This window comes from Choloepus didactylus, chromosome 21 (assembly GCF_015220235.1).
Source record: "Choloepus didactylus isolate mChoDid1 chromosome 21, mChoDid1.pri, whole genome shotgun sequence".
Classification (NCBI taxonomy): domain Eukaryota; kingdom Metazoa; phylum Chordata; class Mammalia; order Pilosa; family Megalonychidae; genus Choloepus; species Choloepus didactylus.
In genome coordinates, this window is record NC_051327.1 from 27,561,612 (window position 1) to 27,579,571 (window position 17,960).

The 17,960-nt window shown below is 63.6% G+C and overlaps 2 protein-coding genes and 1 pseudogene across 4 annotated transcripts; 1 reads left to right on the forward strand and 2 right to left on the reverse strand.

The window, feature by feature from the left end:
- Positions 1-278: 278 nt before the first annotated feature.
- MRPL28 (mitochondrial ribosomal protein L28) lies at positions 279-4,845 on the reverse strand. Of its 2 annotated transcripts, none has more exons than XM_037814122.1 (6): positions 4,714-4,845; positions 3,564-3,857; positions 2,762-2,914; positions 2,390-2,524; positions 2,216-2,302; positions 279-696 (listed from the first exon to the last, which is right to left on the reverse strand). In XM_037814122.1, the coding sequence occupies exons 2-6, from the start codon at positions 3,849-3,851 to the stop codon at positions 589-591; spliced, it is 771 nt and encodes a 256-aa protein (XP_037670050.1). In that variant the 5' UTR covers positions 3,852-3,857; positions 4,714-4,845; the 3' UTR covers positions 279-588. The 2 variants fall into 2 exon arrangements, with proteins under 2 accessions (XP_037670050.1, XP_037670051.1); XM_037814123.1 differs by lacking the exon at positions 4,714-4,845 and adding an exon at positions 3,947-3,963.
- PGAP6 (post-glycosylphosphatidylinositol attachment to proteins 6) lies at positions 4,717-12,452 on the reverse strand. Of its 2 annotated transcripts, none has more exons than XM_037814111.1 (13): positions 12,199-12,452; positions 9,250-9,427; positions 8,964-9,171; positions 8,735-8,865; positions 8,253-8,521; positions 7,881-8,140; positions 7,515-7,605; positions 7,316-7,439; positions 6,879-7,015; positions 6,491-6,669; positions 6,272-6,418; positions 5,414-5,530; positions 4,717-5,137 (listed from the first exon to the last, which is right to left on the reverse strand). In XM_037814111.1, the coding sequence occupies exons 1-13, from the start codon at positions 12,302-12,304 to the stop codon at positions 4,841-4,843; spliced, it is 2,244 nt and encodes a 747-aa protein (XP_037670039.1). In that variant the 5' UTR covers positions 12,305-12,452; the 3' UTR covers positions 4,717-4,840. The 2 variants fall into 2 exon arrangements, with proteins under 2 accessions (XP_037670039.1, XP_037670040.1); XM_037814112.1 differs by lacking the exon at positions 12,199-12,452 and adding an exon at positions 11,266-11,930.
- A 4,229-nt stretch (positions 12,453-16,681) lies between these two features.
- Positions 16,682-17,115, forward strand: LOC119517439 (annotated as a pseudogene).
- The last annotated feature ends 845 nt before the right edge of the window (positions 17,116-17,960 follow it).

The window sequence follows — 17,960 nt, forward strand, 5'->3', positions numbered from 1 at the left end:
ACTCCCAGAGCCAGGCTACAGCTTCCCCAGCCCTGCTCTAGAGAATGTTCTGGAACAGGCCAAGATATTTCTCGCAGGACACCTTCCCCAGTGCCAGACCCCCTCCCAGAGGAAAGCAGAACACACCAGAAGCAGCCTTGGTCCCCACACTACAGCCCGGGCCAGGCTGGGATTACTGGGTCCCGCGCCGCACGGTGCCACCTCCGGCCCGACCCCCTGGGGCCAAGGGAACCACGGAGTCAGGGTCCTCCAGGCAGAGAAGGTATCACACACACACATAGCCCCAGCTCAGACTTTACTTGTCCCTGCCCCACAGCCAGAGATGACCCCTCAGCCTCCAATGCTGCAGGGGACGGGCCTCGCCGGGCAGCGGGGCGGCCACAGTCACTGGAGCCCCCGGAAGCCGCCCCACCTCGGGAGGCACGCAGCCAGGACACGGGAGAATCAAGGCTCGCCCAACGTCCCAGGTGGCCCCAGCACCTTGGCAGTCTGGGGGCCCTGCCCTCGTGCCACCCCGGCTCTCAGTCCACGGTGCCAGGGGCCCGCTGGGGAGCTGCGCCCTGGCTCGTCGTGCCCAAGGAGCCACCGTCACTTCCTGCTGGACCGCTTCTGCACCACTGCGGGCTCCGCCAGCGCCTGCTGCTGCAGCTGCTCCAGTATCTCCTCCACGTAGACCCTGAACAGAGGGGTAGGGACCTAAGGGGCAGAGGGAGGGTCCCGGTGAGGCTCAGGCAGCCAGGACCCCGCTGAGGACGGGGCCTGCCAGGGAGCCTGAGAAGCCAGGTCACCAGGAGAACACACAGCCAATTCAAGAAATAAAAGGAAAAAAGAGCAACTAAAGAGACGATGACAATTTAATGTGATATGTGATTCTGAATGGGATCTAAGATTGGGGAAGAAAAAGGCTCAAGAAATCACTGGAACGTAAGTAGAAGTTGTAATACAGACTGTGAGCTTTAGACCAACGCGAACTTCTTGAACGTGGCAACTACACTCAAGGTGACGGTGTGAACGAATGTCCTTGTTTGTGGGAAATGTACGTAGACACGATATGTGTTCAAGGAATGTGACGTGTGCAACCTGTTCTCAAAAGTTCAGAAAACAGATATGGGTACATGCCAGGTAAACAGGTTGATGGATAAAATGATTAGTCAGAGATGGCAAAATGCTAAATATGGTGGCTCTGGGTATCTGGGGGTGGGGGGCTGCGGGGGTACGTTGGCGTTCTCTGCATAGGATTTATATTATTTTTTAACTGTCCTGTAAGTTTGAAATTATTTCAAAATAAAAAGTAAAAAAAAAAAGAAAACAAACGCACAGCTACTCTTGACCCCAGCTGTGCCCAGCAGGCAGAGAACACAGGGGTCCCATGGCTGGGATGGAGCAGAATTCCAATGTGCTGTGAGGCCCCCTGGCAGCCTGGGGCAGCTCGGGGTTCTAGAGGGCAAGATCTAGAGGGCCAAACGCTGATGGGAACTGGAGCACAGGCTGCAGCGTGTGCTACTCTCCGGCCCCCATCCCAGAGGGTCAGGCCCTGTCTGATGAGACAAGGGTCCCTTCATATAGACATCATATACCTGCCCCACTTCCCTGCCTCAGGGCCCTCAGGAGGGGCAACCCCCTGGCAGCAACCACAGACTCCAGACCTCTTGGGGACTGAGCAACGTTCAAGCCCTAACCCCTAGGCCCGCGGGTGTGAAGCCCTTTGAAAAGTGGACCTTTGAAGACCCTGTTGGTGAGGACAAGGCCACACTGCATTGGGGGGAGCTGTGGTCCACACAAGCAGACGAAACGCGGAGGCACAGGAGAGACACAGCCACGTGACGGAAGCTGAGAATGCCTGAGGGACCGCTGGCAAGTCGCCACCAGGACACTGCCAGACTTCAGACACAGCTCTGCCGACACCTCGGCTTGACTTCTAATCTCCAGAACCGTGAGACAACAACTCCTATCATTTCGGCCATACAGCAGTCCAGGAACTTGGTCACAACCCTTTTAAGAACAGACACAAAAAGCCCCAAATCAATCCAGTAACACACTGGGGAAGGCTGGGAGGCCACATCAGCCCTCAGAGGCAGAAATCCCGTCTTCCTACCAGGTGCTTTCGTTCATAACCCTGTGAAGCCAGCCAGGGAGACTGAGAGGTGGCGCCTTGGGGGAGGCGGCCCCCTGGTCTGCAGAGCTGGGTGGCAGCGCCAACCCCTTCTATGCTCACCTTTTCCTCCAGGAGCCTCTGTTTCTCCACGGCCTCGGTCAGGGTCAGGCCAACCCACTCGGCCTCGGCCTCTGGGATGGCAAACTCCTGGGCAGGCAGAGGGGGAGAGCGCAGTGAGGTCTGGGCACCGGCAGGCGGGCTGAGGGGGCAGGAAGCACGTGGCAAAGCCCTCACCTTGTACTTGTCATAGACGGCCGCCCTGCGCTCAGGGTCATCGGGGTGCAGCTGGGGGTCCCGTCGGGCCAGCCGCAGCAGCATGCCCCGCTTCAGGTCCATCCCGAACTTGGAGCACAGGTCCTCCTGCGGGGTCTGGCGAGAGGCTGTGCGTGGGGCCAGACGCTGGCCGCCAGGCCCTGCTCACCCCCTGCCAGGACGCCCCTCCCCTGCAAGGACCCCCACCTCACCCCCCGTGCCAGCGGGCACTACAGAGCAGGCTGGGCATGGCCGTCCATGCTAGGTGCCAGAATGCCCGGCAAGGCTGAGAATTGGGCCTTCCTGGAGCCTCTGAGTAGCCACAAGCCTCTGCCACACACAGACTCAACTTGCCTTGAGGATGTAGAAGTCAAACCCGTAGGCTTCGTCAATGAGATCCAGTGTCCTCATGGTCACGGTCACAGTGAACTTCTTGTCCAGGATTTCACTGTACAGCTCGCGCTGGAACAGCTGGGGCTTCCAGATTTTCTTCACCCTCTTTGACAACTGACAGTAAAGCAGAACCCACATGAGTATACCTGCTTCTCCCTATGATTCGAGCAGGGCCCCAGGGCACCTTCCTGGTCCACGGGCCTGCGGGGTGAGCCTTGAGGATATGGAGCCAGACGGCTAGCACCCAGCCAGCTGTCAACCTCAGCCTCCACCACGGGCCTGGCTGTACCCCCAAAGGCCTGCACAGCACCCCTTGCCCCAGGTTACTGCCAGCATGCTAGGAACACAAACCACCACGGCTCTGTGGTTAACATGCTGCCACGTTCTAAACCAGGGACGCAGGCCCAGGAAGCTGGGACCAAGGGTGATGGCGTTGGCGCCTCCCCAGACACCAGTCTCCCCCAGGAGGGCTCCAGCCCCCCTCCAGGGTCCCCACCAGAGGCAGCATGGTGTGGCAGGTGGACACAGTCTGGACTGTCCCTCCAAGTGGCCTGGTCCTGGGTGAGCCTCTCCGCCTTCCTAAGCACCTCCCCGACCTCCCCCGCACCCTCGCCCTTGCCCTCCGTCTCCGGTACCCAGGCAGCGTTTGCCAGATACGACCCCAGACTTGCGTTAACACGCTCCTCCGATGGAGCCCCTCGGCCGCCCCGGCATCTCTTGGGCGGCCCCCCTGAAGCCGCGCTTCCCGCTCCCTCTCACCCACCTTGTCGTTGTTCACGTATCTGTAGCCCAGGATCCAGCCCTCGCCGCCCCACAGCCCCTGCTGGGACTCGGGAGGGTAGTAAATGGGCACGGGCACGTCCTCCACACGCTCCCGCTGCCCGTTCTTGGGGCTGATCCTGAACTTGGCGCCGTGGGGCCTGTAGTGGACGGGAGCCGGCGTCCCGGCTTCCTCCAGGGAGCGCAGGTAGTGCGGGGGCAGGCGGGCGCAGATGCCGTCCCGCAGCCGGAGCTGCTGCCAGAGGCGGACGGGGAACCTGTGCAGGGGCATCGCCACCTGCGAGGAGAGGCCGCGGGTCACGGCCGCCGCGCACACGCCCGCCGCACTCGAGCGCAGGACCCCAGCCTCTGCGCGCGCGCACCCACCTCCCCGCGTTCCGGTTCCCGTGCCCCGCCGGAACCGGAAGCCAAGCCACCGCGCCCCCGCCGCTGACTGGCCACAGAGCCTGTCCGTCTTGCTGTCATCCCGCCTCACGGCCCTCCTTAGGAACCGTGGAAAACGCCCTGCTCCTCGGCAGCCCCAGGCACCGTCGGCAAAGTGCGGCCCCGGGGTTTCCCGCAGGCCGGACCGGGCCTCCCCCTCGGCCCCTCCGCCCTCCCCGGTGCCCGGGAGGAAGCAAACGAGACCGTCTGAAAACGTGGTCGGCTTCAGAAATCACAGTAGAATATTAAATTCACCAATCGTAGCAAAACCAGAGCTACATAAAAGTGTCACCTTAAAAAAAATGCTATCCCCCAAATACACTGTATATATATGTTTCCCCTTCACAAGCCTAGGAAGTGCGGGGGGTGATGGGGTGGGGGGGTGGGGGGCCCTAGAGCCCGAGGACCCCTCACACCCACAGCGGGCCCTCCACTCTGGCCTTGGGAGGGACCGGCACTGCTGGGGGGCCTTCGTCGGCTGCCAGCCACCTGGGGTCCCCGGGAGGCAGCCCCGAGCAGCTCGGGACCTGCTCCCCGGCGGGCAGCCTCCTGGCCTCCCTCTCCCCGTGAGGACCGGCGGCAGCGTGGGGGCATGGAGCCCGTGTCCAAGCGGGCTGGCACGCAGAGGTGCCCGGGGCAGGGGCCCAGGGTCACAGGGGCGGACCCCCAGCCCCAGGCCAGGAACACAGACCCCGGCCCATGCTCAGTACCTGCTCCCCCGGGTCCAGGAGTGCTGCGGACGCAGGGCCGGCCAGAGGGAGCCAGGGAGCAGGGAGGTGCTCAGGACAACTTTATTCACTGGCCGGCGGTGCGGACAGCGCCTGGCCCTGCAGGCCATCAGGTCACGGCGTACAGCTCCTCGCGGCTGTCCCGGCAGAGCTGGTAGTGGCAGGTGAGCCTCTGCGTGCAGGCCAGGGGCTCGGCGTGCTGCTCGCGTGGGGGCAGCAGGCAGGCGGCGCTCCCAGCCAGCAGCATGTGCCAGAGGCTGTGGGTGTAGAAGTAGTTGTCGCTGGTCATCATGAAGGCGTAGATGGCGATGGCCACGGCGGCCATGGACATCCCCGGCAGGAGAAAGAAGGTCCAGCGCTGCCAGGAGCTGGGGTAGCAGCGGCGCCGGCGTCCGCAGCGGTACACCTGGGGCAGAAGCCAGGGCGGGTGCGTTGGCGGGAGAGGTCCAGGGTCAGGGGCAGTGTCGGCAGGGACAGGGCCTGAGTGGGTCTGGGCAGGGTGGGCCTAGAGGGGCTTGGGGTGCAGAGGCCGCTCGATCGTGCTGGGCCCCTCAGGCAGGAGGACCCAAGCCCTGGACGAGGGCTCGGGGCAGGACCAGGCTGTGGGCAGGAGGGCCCGGCTCCCTTCCCCGAGCAGGGTCTGCTGTCACAGCTCCCGGGGCAGCTCCGGCCCGCTGCTCACCCACATGGCGACCATGACCAGGAGGGCACCCAGGCAGGGCCCCATCATGTTCCAGGCAGCCCGGCGGTCCAGCTGCAGCGACATGGCGATGACCAGCGTGCCGAGGACAAACAGGACCTGGCAAGGTGCAGGCAGCTGTGAGCCTGGAGTCCTGCTGGCTGGGAGGGCTGCCATTCCCACCCCAGGCTCCGCTGCCGGGCTGCGGGTGGCAGGGCTTGGAGCATGGGAGGCACTGGGACCTGCCAGCCAGGCACCTCCAGGGGACCTCACCCATGCTGGACAGCACCCCTGGTGGCCCAGCCCCTGCTCCCGTGTCTCGGGGGCTCCAAGCAGGGCAGCCTCAGTCTCTCCTTGGCTTCCCCCGAGAAAGGGGCCCCTGCAGTACCCCAAGTCTCTGTAGCCACTCTTCTACCCGGGACCTGCAGTCCTCCCTTCCCTCAAGCTCACACCCCTGCCCAACCCTGCCCTGCCCTGAGCACGGGGGTCCCAAGGGCCCCCCCAGGAGAGCAGCCAGACTGCAGTCCCTGGTCCCCAGAGCAGAGCCCCCAGCTCATGGCGCCTGGCCAGGTGGCAGCATGGGGGCAGCAGAGCCCCCCCAGGGTGGCTGCTGGCCTCTCGGGACGGTCTGGCCTTGGATGGAGCCCAAGCCCTCTCTGAATGGGGCCCTGCCCACCTCCCTCCTTCCCGGCATCTGCTCCCCACAGCCGCTGCTCCCTCGGTGCCCCGAGCCCCAGTAAATGAGCCAGCGCATGTGGGCAGCGGCGGGTCAGCTGCACCCCCCGGCGGCCGGGTGGTCGGTGTGGAGGGAGGGGCCCTCACGGCGCTGCCCGCCCCGCCCCGCCCGGCAGGGTCACTCACGTATTTCAGGATGGCCTTCAGCCGCGCCATGCAGAGCAGGGTCACCCAGATGGCCACCACGGAGCCCAGGAAGTCGCAGTACTGCAGCGTGTCGTAGCTGAGGATGCACAGCACGGCTTCCCCGGGCTGGTCACAGGCGTGGTAGAACTGCGGGGCGGGGCGGGCGGTGAGCCGCGGCCGGGACCCCGGAGCCCAGGGCAGGAGGGCCGGCTCGCCTACCGTGGAGAAGAACATGGTGTAGGCGAAGACGGAGGCCTCGACCGGGAGCGAGCGGCGGAGGGAGACGACGATGGGGGCCAGGAAGGCGAGGTTGCTGAGGGTGAGCAGGAGCGCGGCCGCCCGCTGCTGCGCCAGTGTCTGCGCCGTGCTGTTGTCCGTGCAGCTCCAGCCGCGCCAGCCTGCGGCCGGGAGACACCGTGGGGGGTGTGGGGGGAAGCCAGGCAACCGGGCTCCTGGGGCAGGACCTCGGGACCACCCCTAACCCGAGGCTCCGGCAAGCAGCTGCGCCCGGCCGTGGGAGGAGGGGGCGTGGAGGGGCAGGCGGAGCAGGGCCCCAGCTCTGAAGGGCGCGGCCAGGATGGTGCCAGCGCCAGGCGCCCGCCCTCACCCGCCTTGCAGCTGCAGCTGGCGTAGAGGTAGCCGTGCCTGCGCAGCAGGAGGCACTGGCCGTAGGGCCCGCAGTCGTTCACGCACGGTACCAGGTGCAGCAGCGTCTCCACCAGGACCACGGCCTGCTCACACGCCCTGTGCAGGGGCACCCGGGGGCTGCTGGGGCATCTCCAGCTCCTTCCCCCGTGTCCCCCAGGCCATGCACAGGAGCTCGGAACCCAGGCCCTCAGCTGGGGAGCGTGCATGCCATGGGGCCACATCGGGAGCCTGCAGGCCCAGGGGGTCTATGGAGGGCAGGGTCCAACCAGCTGCGCCCGTCCTGGCCCGGGGGCTGCCGTGGGAGACGGGGCCCCGCCAAATGCCCACGGGCTGCTGGTCACTCCCCACTCGGGCCAGCAGGCCCCTCAGTCCCCAGTGCCTTGGCTGCTCACTCACGTGGGACCCTCGGTGCACACAAGCTGCAGGGACAGGTACCAGCTGTCGGTCTCCGGGAAGGGGACAATGAGGTTGGCCTTCCGGGATGAGGCGCTCAGGGACAGCGGGAAGCCCTGGAAGAAGGCTGCAGGGGGCAGAGGCCACTCAGTGGGACTGGGGGGCGCCCAGGCCCTCCCCCCGACACCGGCCCGCAGGGCACCTGTGGCGCAGCTGTGAGAGGTGTTGAAGTCGAGGAAGGGCGAGGCGGCATTCACGCAGGCCACCACCGAGGCGCTGTCCCTCACCAAGGTCTGCAGGGGGAGGTGGTCATCCTGGGCCCCGGGGGTCCGCCCAGGAACCCCCCCAGGGTAGGCTCTCTCCTGGCACAGCTGCCCCACGTCACAGACCCCCACACTGCAAGCCGGCCCTCCACTCTGCCCAAGGCCCAGCCAGCGTCACTGGGTCACCTGGAGGGCCACCCGCCCGTCACCCAGGCCTCAGCGTCCAGGTGCACCCGAGCCAGCCCTGCCCGGAGCCAGTGCAGGCTGGGCAGCCCCCCGCCCGGCAGCGCCTCCCACTGCGGCACCTTGTTGGCCCTCAGGGAGATGGTGAGGGACCCCCCGCTGTCCGTGCCCAGGCTGAGGCGCAGACGCAGGACGGTGGGCAGGCCGGGCTGCACAGCCACTGCCACCCTGTCCAGGGGCCGGAAGCGCGCTGACGTCACATCTGTGTCCTCCCGGACGACGGGGTAGCTCAGGAGGCAGGAGATGCCGGCAGAGGTGTTGCAGCTCGGGCTCCCGCAGCCGGGCGGGACATGTGGGCCTCTCGCGCTCCAGGGCCTGCAGGCTGCAGGAGGGGAGGCGGTCGGGCCCAGGCCAGGGCCGGAGGGCAGGAGCTAGAGCACACCCCCACCCATGCACCCGCCCACGACCCCGTCCTGCACACCCCTCATGCCCACCTCTGAGGGTAGCCACGGCGCTGAAGGCCACAGGGACGTGGGACTCCACCAGGCTCTCGGCCATCACTTGCAGCCACCGGTCCCAGGGTGGGGAGGGCAGCCACAGGACGCAGGGCCCGGGGTGGTCAGCACAGCTGAGCACCTTCTGGGAGCCACTGGGCAGGGTGGCCGAGCCCACGGTGAGGCGCACCGGGCACCCCCGGCTCTCCTTGGCGGCACAGCCCTGCAGCTCCAGCCACAGCTCCTGTGTGTACTCGGGGACGAAGACTCTGCAGCCGAGAGGTGCCCCCTCGTGCCAGCTCCACGGCCTCCTCCAGCTGCCACCCTGCCCATCGCCCACGGCCCACTGCCCAGCCCGAGCACAAGCCGGGGACCTCGGCTTTCTCCCCTACATGCAGGGGCCAGCAGCACCGCCCACCCCATCTAACCCCGAGCTGGGCCCGCAGGGCAGACCCGTGTACCCCTCAGGCCTCCCGACTCACTTGAGGTAGCTGGGGCGAGAGAGGAAGAGGGTCTGCGGGAGGGCCACGCCAGGCTCCAGGATGGAAACCTCAGCCACCCGCAAAACCAACATGTCTGGCTGGAAGATGTAGGCACAGGTGGGAATGAAGTCCTGGAGAGAGAGAGCTCAGGCTGGGGGGTGCCGGGCAGGACCCAGGCAGGGCAGCCAGAGTCCAGGGCAAGATCCCTGAGCCTGGAGCGGCCCCTCACCTTGACCTCGATCTTCTGGGAGGATGGGGGCAGGTGGGCAGCCACAAACCAGTCCCCGGGTGCAGGGTGGGAGATGTTGACGGAGACGTTGTGCTGCAGCATGGCGCTCAGCTGCATTCTGACGTGGAAGGAGGGCGGCACGGAGGTGTTGGCAGGGAAGCTGGTGCCCAGGGGGTTGATGACCGGGGGGGCGCCGTGGCGGAAGTGCCTGTGGGGAGGGCAGGGCAGGCTCAGGGGTGCCGCGCGCCGGGCGCGGGGTGGGCAGGCGGGCATCCGGGGCACGCACACCGTGATCTCCACGTCCCGGCACGGGGGGCTGCCGCCCCTGGACGCCTGCAGCAGCCACCGCAGCAGGACGGTGTCCGGGGGCACGTGGAAGCAGAAGAGCCTGGCGCTGCCGTACCAGCTGTAGAAGGACAGCCTCTGCGGGGTCTGGGAAAACTGCTCGGACACCAGCTGGTCATCTGCAGGGAGAAGGAGGTCAGCCGGGCCTCAGGGGGGCAGGGGGCGAGACGGCCCTGCTGCCAACGGGCGCGGAGGCCACAGTGGCCCCATGCGGGCATCCTGGAGCCCTGGGCCTGACCGTGACACGGCGGTTGTCCCTGGAGGGCAGAAGCCCAGGACTCAGGAGTTTCCCCTGAAGCACTGCATCAGCTCAACTTCCCCAGGTCAGAACCTGAATCCGTCACCCACCCTGCCCTGGGGTCTCCAGGGAGAGGTCACGGTCAAAGTCAGGGTCCCCGTCCCCCCATGTCTGCCCTGGACCCTGGGACGTGCTCCCTACCAGGCCTCCCCAGCCTCGTGTACTGGACATCGCAGTTCACCTGACAACAGAGGCTGCTCGGGCTTGGACGCAGGGACTGGCCGAGACCCCCTCCCGTCCACCTGCAGCCCCTGTCCCCATCAGCGAGGTGGCAGTCAAAGGCCAGCCGTGGGGCCGAGGGGACCCATGGTCTCCGTGCTGCAAGGACACATGCCCACGGCCCCCAAACCTGTCCAGGGCCCCAACCCGCCCACGGCCCCAAACCCACCCAGGGCCCCCTCAGTCATGCCGACTTGCCCCAAGGCCCCCTGGGAGGAGACAGCCCCCCCACAGCCTGCACACGTGTCCTGCTCCCTCGCATGCCAGCCCCTCCCCGACTTGCTCAGATGTCTTTAGGGCCTCGGCTCAGGGACCTGAGGCCCCCACCCTAGGCTGGGTCCCTCCTGAGGGCATCTGCTGACCAGGACGCGGCCACCACAGGAGCCCGAGTTGGGGTTCCACGGTGAAATTGCCATCCCATGAGTGGAACAGGCCACCCACCCAGGACCCTCCCGTCCTGGTGCTCTCTGTGCCCCTGGGGGCCAGGCCTGGGGGCTGCGAGCCTCACGGCCTGCATGACCTTGGGCCGTCCCTTCCCCTCAGGCCCGGCTTCCTCGTGGCCAGGCCAGGTTGGTGGCACCCTCCCTTTGGGGCCGCCTCTGAGGTTCCCGGATGTTGAAGGGCTCTGGGGAGAGACGCTGTGTACACAGCAAGCCTTGCCCTCCTGTGCTGGGACCCCCGCCCTGGCCCAGCCAGGACACCGCCCTCTGCCCCGCAGGGAAGGGGGCCCAGCTCAGGCCCCCCCCGCGGCAGGCCTGGGTGCCCTCCAGGGAGCAGGTGAGGGAGCAGTGAGCAGCTGGTCTCCTGCCAGCCTCGGGACCCCTGGCAAGAAGATAACAAGGTGCCGGCAAAAGCCAGTCAGAGCTCCAACTGGAGTAGGCCTCGGTTTCCCCATCTGCTGTGGCCCCCGGGTCCTCCAGCCAGGCCTGCACCTGCGGGCTGGGAGCCGCTGAGCAAACACAAAGCTGCCTCCTGAGGCCACGGCCGGCCCTAGGTTGGCATGACGACACCTGTCGAAAACACCTGCCGCGCTGGGAGCTGAGGCAGGGTGACCTCCACAGCCCCGCACCCCTGGACCCCGGAGCCGAGCAGGGGTGGAGCAGGCGTCGGGACTGGCAGGGGCCAGACCTCTCCGTCCTCCTGGCGCCCCTGGGAAGTTCAGCAGGCGCCTGGGAGAGGAGGGTGCGCCAGGCCGCCCTGTCACCCAGCCCCCCACCCCACCCGTGCCCCCGCCCGCCTCAAGGACACAGGGTGGAGGGAGGGGCACGGCACGGAAGCTGAGTGTGGCGCACCCAAGCAGAAGCCAGGGCCGGGAGCCGCCCACCTGGGGGAGGTGGGGGGCTGAGAAGCTCCCGGGCACCTGCCAGGCCCCAGGTGCCCCCTCCCTCGCCCCTCCCTCGTCCCTCCCCGGCATCCAGCGACCCCTCACCTGGGCCCTACCTTGGGGGGTAGAAAATGGAGCAAACACGGGTAGCAATGTCTGATAAAGCAATTTCACCAGGAGCGCCATCCTTGGGGGACCCTGGCTCTCATTTCAAGCTGTGCCAAGCTCAGAAAAGAGGAAGTGCCACCCTCAGAGGAAACAGGAGCTTGGAGGACCGAGATCTCAGGGAAACCCAGTAGCAGGGGCAGGTGGCCGGGAAGTGGTCCAGCCGCCATGCCAGTGAGCTGCCCACTGCCCCAGGCGTTGGGCCCGGCTGGGATGGCTGCGTGGCCCCTGGCAGTCTCAGGCTACGGGGGTCAGGGAGGGCACTCGACCCGTGCGACCAGGCTCAGTGTCCCCACACCTCAGTCCCTGCCCCGGGGGAAACCTCCCAGGGACGGCAGGGCCTGCTCAAGCCCCTCCTGGGGTCTCAGGCCAGGGTGGGGACCATCAGGGAGCAGCAACGGGCAGGGCACCTGGCAAGTCCAAACCAGGGGCAGCCCTTTCCCCAGCCCTGCCCCACTGGGCTGCCACAGGGCCACTCGGAGTCCTGGCCAGCCTCCAGGAAGCAAGGCCAGAGCTCCCCGCCACTGCCGGCCGGTGGGGACCGCGAGCCCATCGCTGCCCTGTAAGCAACTTTCCCCCAGCTCTGCCCCACCCCGACCAGGTGGGGGACCCGGAGTCCCACTGCCCACCCCGCTGCCCCAGCAGCCGGCCCCCCACCTTCCTGCCCGGTGCGCAGGGCCTGGGTGGAAAAGCGTAGAGGGGGCGCCGAGCGACTGGCCTGGGCAGCCCGGCCCTGGGGACCGAGGGGGCGCGGGCGTCCTTTCCACCCCTACCGCTCCGACGAGGGCGCCCCGAGCCCGGATGGGGCCCAGGGCCGGCCGCGCCCCCCGCGCCCCCCGCGCCCCTGGGCGAGTCACAATGCCGGCCTCGCCCGCGCTCCTCACCGCTCCTGCTGCCGCCGCCGGCGGGCGGGTGTCGGGCGAGCAGCAGCAGCAGCAGCAGCGGCCCCGCCGCGGCCCCGGCCCCGGCCCCGGCCCCAGGCCGGCCCATGGCTCCGCGCTCGACCGCGCTAGCCAGACCGCGTCCCCGGCCTCCCGCCCCCGCTGCCGCCCGGGCAGCAGCCGCCACTGCGGCCACCGCCGCCGCTGCCGCCGCAGCCTCTGCCCGGGGCTCCCATGGCCCGGCCGGTCGCCGCCGGCGCCCCGGGCACTTCCGCCTGCGACGCCCGCCCCGCCCGGAGCCCGCCGGGGGCAGGATGATCCCGGGCCGCGGGGCGCGGGGTCGTGGGGGGACGAGGGGCAGCGGGGTGCGGGGGGGACGTGGGACAGCGGGAGGCGTGGGGTCGTGGGGCGCGGGGGGCGCGGGGCGCGGGGGGACGCGGGGCGAGGGGGTCGTGGGGCGTAGCGCGGGGACCCGGGGACACCGCGGGCGGAGAGGCGCGTGGGTCGGGGGGAGGCGCGCGGCCGTGGCACCGGGTGGGGGAGCGGGGGCGCGCGGGGCGGGGGTGGAACGCGCAGGGGACGCGGGGCGCGCGGAGCTCCCCGAGGGCTTCCTGCAGAGCCCGGCGCCCCGCGGCGTGCGCGACCACCGCCGCCCGGTCCTTTGGGCTAAGCCGCTACGAGTGTTTGGAGACCCTTTTGGGGAAAGATCCGGTACATTCGCGAATTCAGTGCAGGATGAAGGCGGCGAGTCCCATCGCTTAGGGGATCGACACGTCACCCGCCCACTAGGATGGATTCCCAATGGATCAAAAACTTAGGAAAAAAGTAAACGCACCAGAAGAAAACTTGGGAAATCTTTTCAGAGTCTCGAGGAAGGAAGAGCCTTTCCAGGAGTAACAAACCTCCAGGCCGCGGAAGCCCGAGCCCAGGCCGGGAGCCAGGAGAGACGCCGATCAGTGAGCACCGCCGGCGCCCGCGGGAGGAAGGCGCGGGGCGGGCGCAGGATCCCCGGGAAGGACGTGCACAGAGCGGGATGTTCCCCGTCCTCCCGGCAGACCTGCAAATCGACACGCCGAGATGCCTCCTCTGTTTTCGCCCAGCAGATGACGAAGGGCAGTGCAGGACGGACAGACGCTCTCACTGCGGTGGCGCGCGGGGAGCCTGCCCGGGACAGCCCGGGTGCGCCCCTCGGCACTGGCTCTTGGAATCGCGGGGCGCCCACGCGCGGGTCGGACGCTCCCCGAGGCGCTGCAGCTGCGAGGGGGACACCGGCCGCGGTGGGAACGGCCGCCGGTTCGGGCGACCTGTCCCTGTGCTGCCATTTTCCTGGAATGGAAAAAATTCATTTAATCTGTGCGTGTCGAGGGCACTGAACGGCGGAAGGGCCCTGCGGGAGGGGCACAGGCGCTTGGCGGTGGGGGCTGAGCACCCCTACCTGCTTGGACCTGCTGCACTTGGCCCCAGGGGCGTGGGGGGAGGGTTGCGGCAGGGGAGGGGGGGAGCCGAGGCCGCTGAAGGCTGGGGTGCGGGGGGCTGGGGTGAGGGGGGGAGCTTGTGGGCAGAGGGAGGCAGGATCCCAGGGTGTGAGCCCAGAAGAGGCCTCTGTTCCCCCCGCCCTGGCTGCAGGGGCTCCTGGGCAGCTCTCAGGGCGGAGGGACAAGGCCAGCCCCGAGCCCGCCCAGCTGGCTGTGAGTCCAATGCCTGAGGCCACCAGGGTCATGGGGAGGGCCCAGCCGGGTCTGCTGGAGTCTGGGGACGGCCAAAGCCCAGCCCCCGTCCCCTCGTCCTTAGCAAGGCCCATCTGGACCCTCTTGCAGGCCTTCAACTCCACGTTCCTCCTCTGACCATAGTAAAAAATGCATTCCAACTAGAGCACAGGGTCAGGGGTCAGAAAACAATTTACAAAGGAGAAGAAACATGGAATAGAGTGTGTGAACAACTTTTAGATGAGAAAGAATTTCTTAGATAGGAAACCATGGGAAAACTTGAGAACCATGAAGGAAAACGTATTTGACTACATCTGAAAAAGCCTCATAATTGTAAAAGTGAAAGATAGAAGTCATCAATAAAGCCAAAAAAGACAAATGGGAGAAAATACATGTCACATATGACAAAGGATTAATATACCTAATATAGAAAGAAAATGTATACCTTGGAAAAAGCCCAAAGTATAGTGTTCTAGTTTGCTAATGCTGCTGGAATGCAAAACACCAGAAATAGATTGGCTTTTACATAAGGGGGTTTATTTGGTTACACAGTTACAGTCTTGAGGCCATAAAGTGTCCAAGGTAACATCAGCAATCGGGTACCTTCACTGGAGGATGGCCAATGGCGTCCGGAAAACCTCTGTTAGCTGGGAAGGCACGTGGCTGGAGTCTGCTCCAAAGTTCTGGTTTCAAAATGGCTTTCTCCCAGGACGTTCCTCTCTAGGCCGAGCAGTATCTGGGCCTGTGTGGCTCTTTTAAAGTCCTGCAGTGATCCAATAATAATCCATGCTGAATGGGTGGAGCCACACCTCCATGGAAACATTCAGTCAAGAGGTCACAACCTAATCAAAGGTGTCACTCACAGTTGGGTGGGCCACATCTCCATGGAAGTAACCACAAGGTTCCAACCTAATCAACACTAATACGTCTGCCTCCATAAGATTGCAACAAAGATAATGGCGTTTTGGGAGACATAATACATCCAAACTGGCACAGATATATACAGGCAACTTTCAGGAGAAAAGATGCAAATAGCCTGCAACAGGTGAAAATCTGTGCAATCACACTAGAGGTCAGGAAAATACAAATTAAAACAAGACAACTTCTCAAAAGCAGCAACATATCAAGGGCAGGGGACAGGTACAAAAGGACATCTGTGACAGAACTGTTTGTGGTGGCGAATACCTGGAAACTCGGGATGGCCAGATAAATTACAACCTACTAGGAATTTTTGTGCCACTTTTAGACACTCTCTGACTTTCTGGGGGGATAGCCCTAAAGTGAAAGAATCAACTTGCTGGGTAACATGGATGTCGCCCATTTCCAAGCAAACCGGAGCCGCTCCTGCTCCCTCACTCCGCTGCATCTCTGGGGTGGGAGAGGGGGTGTTTCGGCTGCCTGGAGGGGGCTAAGGGGTGGGGGTGCTTTCCCCACAGACGCACACGTGCTCCTTGCCAGACCACAATGAGCAGAATTGCATTTGCTTTTCTGTTTAACAAATGAAGAAAACTTATAATCCTATTTTATGCAAATAAAGGGAGGAAGAGCCGCAGGGCTTGGATTTTAGGGGTGCCTCCATGGGGCCCTCTCATCCCTGCAGAAGCAGCGCTGCCCGTTCTCTGCCAGCTGCCCCGCCCGGGCCACCTGACTCACCCTTGCCCCAGCCTTCCCAGCTGCAAAGCGACTTCACTTCCCTAATGTGTCACACCTGCCTGGGTCTCTCGCATGGGGCCAGCAGACAGGCGGACCCATCCCCACTGCTTCCCGACACAAACACGCCCTTCCCAGTGAAGGCACCTGCTCGTCCCGTCTCACCCTGCGGGAATGTCGGAGCTGCCCCCCCCATCCCCACCTGTCCAAGTCTAACCCTCTCCCGCCACCTCCCCATGGCGGCTCCTGTGTGCAGGGCACTGCGAGGCCCGATTCCCGGGGCCCTGCCTGTCTCCCTGGCTGGAAGGAGCCCCTGCTATGGGGCCCTGGTTGTCATCACATCTTCCTGGGAGTGGGGCTGTTTCCCACTCTAGGGGAGCTGGCCGGGTGGGATGAAGTGGGCACCCATCTGCTCTGGGCCGGGATCCCAACGTGTGCCCAGAGTATAATTTGCTCCAAAGTTTTGAGACTAATAATGGCTTTCTGAATTTTTATTTTTTCATAACAATTTTGTTCAAAAGCAACTGCCATCTCTTATCTGCCATTTCATAAAGGAAATGTCATTTTCCAACCCAAAGAGTAAGAAACACATACTCAGAATTATGCCTGGAAAAGGTTAGTTTAATTCAAATTTCACTAAATGGTTATTTTTCTCCATTCTGTCTGGATGACAGACCTCTTCCTGTCCCGGGCACTGGGCACTAATGAGCTGGCGGGCGGAGGGCACAGGGCAGTGTCTCGGGGCAGCTGGGCTGTGGGAAGCCCGGGACAGGTCCGGAGGCGTCGGAGCCTGGTGAGGAGAGCGGCAGGTGGGCGCACGGCCACACTGGGCCACCGCCTAGAGGAGCAGCCGCCGTCCCCCTGACTCGGCAGGAGTGAAAGGAGCCCAGGAGGGCAGCGAGGAGAGAAGGACGCAGAAAGGACACGTGAAGAAACAATCGCCAAGATTCTCATGTTTGCTGAAAGAAATTAATTACAGATTTGAGCAGATCAGTAAACCTTAAAAAGGATCAATATGAAGTAAATTGGGGCAGAGGTTGCAGAGGTCTTCTGAGGAGTCTTGAGGAGCTTGCGGGTTAAGTTTCTGTGTGGAGATGCTGGTGGCGGGACGTGATCTGAGCAGTGGGAAAATGGATCATTCCCACCACACAGATGAGCTCTGTGGACCACAATAGTACCACGTCACGCTCTCTCCATCACCCGACCTCCAGCCTCGCCTCCCACGGCGGAGGAAATGGCAACATGATGGTGATGATGATGCCTATGACTGTGTACTTTGGCTTTGAGAAAGTGGAAATACTGTTTTCCAGCCTGTCCCAGGGCCTAATGGAACCACCCTTATGGAGACACACAAAACTGTTGGACAGCAGATGCTGGGCTTTCCTCACCTCCTGCAAACAGTGCTGCCTGTTATCCAGGTGGTCATCAGCTACTTCCTCATGCTCATCGTCATGACCTACAACGGGTACCTCGGCATTGCCGTGGCAGCGGGAGCCAGCACGGGCTACTTTCTCTCAGCTGGAAGAAGGCAGTGGTGGTGGACGTCACTGAGCACTGCCATTAACACAGGACTCGATGGTGTCGCCTTCCCGATTGCAGGGGAAGCAGATTAAGCCTGGAAAACATGATTCCTGCTCCAGCCATCCCTTCTTGCTCCTTGTCGACACACGCACACACACACACACCTACTCAACAGAGGTTTAGTGCACAGCCTCTGAGATGAAGTGGTACCTCCCCAGGCTGTTTTTTTTGTTTGTTTTTTCTTTTCTCATTAGCTGGGATTCCCATTTCTCTTGAGGAGAAGCCATCCATGAGATGTCCTCTTTCCCCATCATCTTAGAGCCAATTTGTATGTTCTTGTCTAACCCAGGTAGCTTTATTTTCAATGACTTGATCACCTGATTCCTTTTTTTAAATCTTTTGTTTCTTTTAATGCAATATGTGGATATGGAGAGTTGTTTCTGGACAGTGATGGAAAGTGGTTATTAACTTCATCCAGAACTGATGGTAGCTGAGGGAAGTTCTTGCTCAACTGAATCCAGAACCCAAACTTAATGTTAGAAAATAAGCTCCTGTTTTGCACTGAATGAGTGGGAAATACATGGTGCCTTCAGCGATGTGTTGCACTGAGATCCTTGGAGTGTGCAGAGGAGTGGTTTGAGACTAAAGACAGGCCTGGAACTTGCAGAAGTGTGTGTTCTTGGGTGCCTGACTCATCAGCTTGTCTTCCCACTTAACATTTTGATTAGAAGGAACTTGCCAATCAAAAGGGAAAAAAAACAATCAATTTGAGAAAATAGAAATAGATATTTTAAAATACAACCATTGGCATATTACTTTGACTTGGTACCTTGGTTTGTCACAGCTGAATGAAGCAAGAGTTTGAATCATTTTTTCCCACTGATTGTT

Coding starts and splice junctions, on each gene's coding strand:
- MRPL28 (XM_037814122.1), bottom strand. CDS start 3,851: ATGCCCCTGCACAGGTTCCCCGTCCGCCTCTGGCAGCAGCTCCGGCTG. Junction 2,525..2,761: donor TTGACTTCTACATCCTCAAG/GCAAGTTGAGTC, acceptor GCCTCTCGCCAG/ACCCCGCAGGAGGACCTGTG. Junction 2,303..2,389: donor CCGTCTATGACAAGTACAAG/GTGAGGGCTTTG, acceptor CTGCCTGCCCAG/GAGTTTGCCATCCCAGAGGC.
- PGAP6 (XM_037814111.1), bottom strand. CDS start 12,304: ATGGGCCGGCCTGGGGCCGGGGCCGGGGCCGGGGCCGCGGCGGGGCCG. Junction 7,606..7,880: donor TCTCCCTGAGGGCCAACAAG/GTGCCGCAGTGG, acceptor CTCCCCCTGCAG/ACCTTGGTGAGGGACAGCGC. Junction 6,419..6,490: donor ACACCATGTTCTTCTCCACG/GTAGGCGAGCCG, acceptor CCCGCCCCGCAG/TTCTACCACGCCTGTGACCA.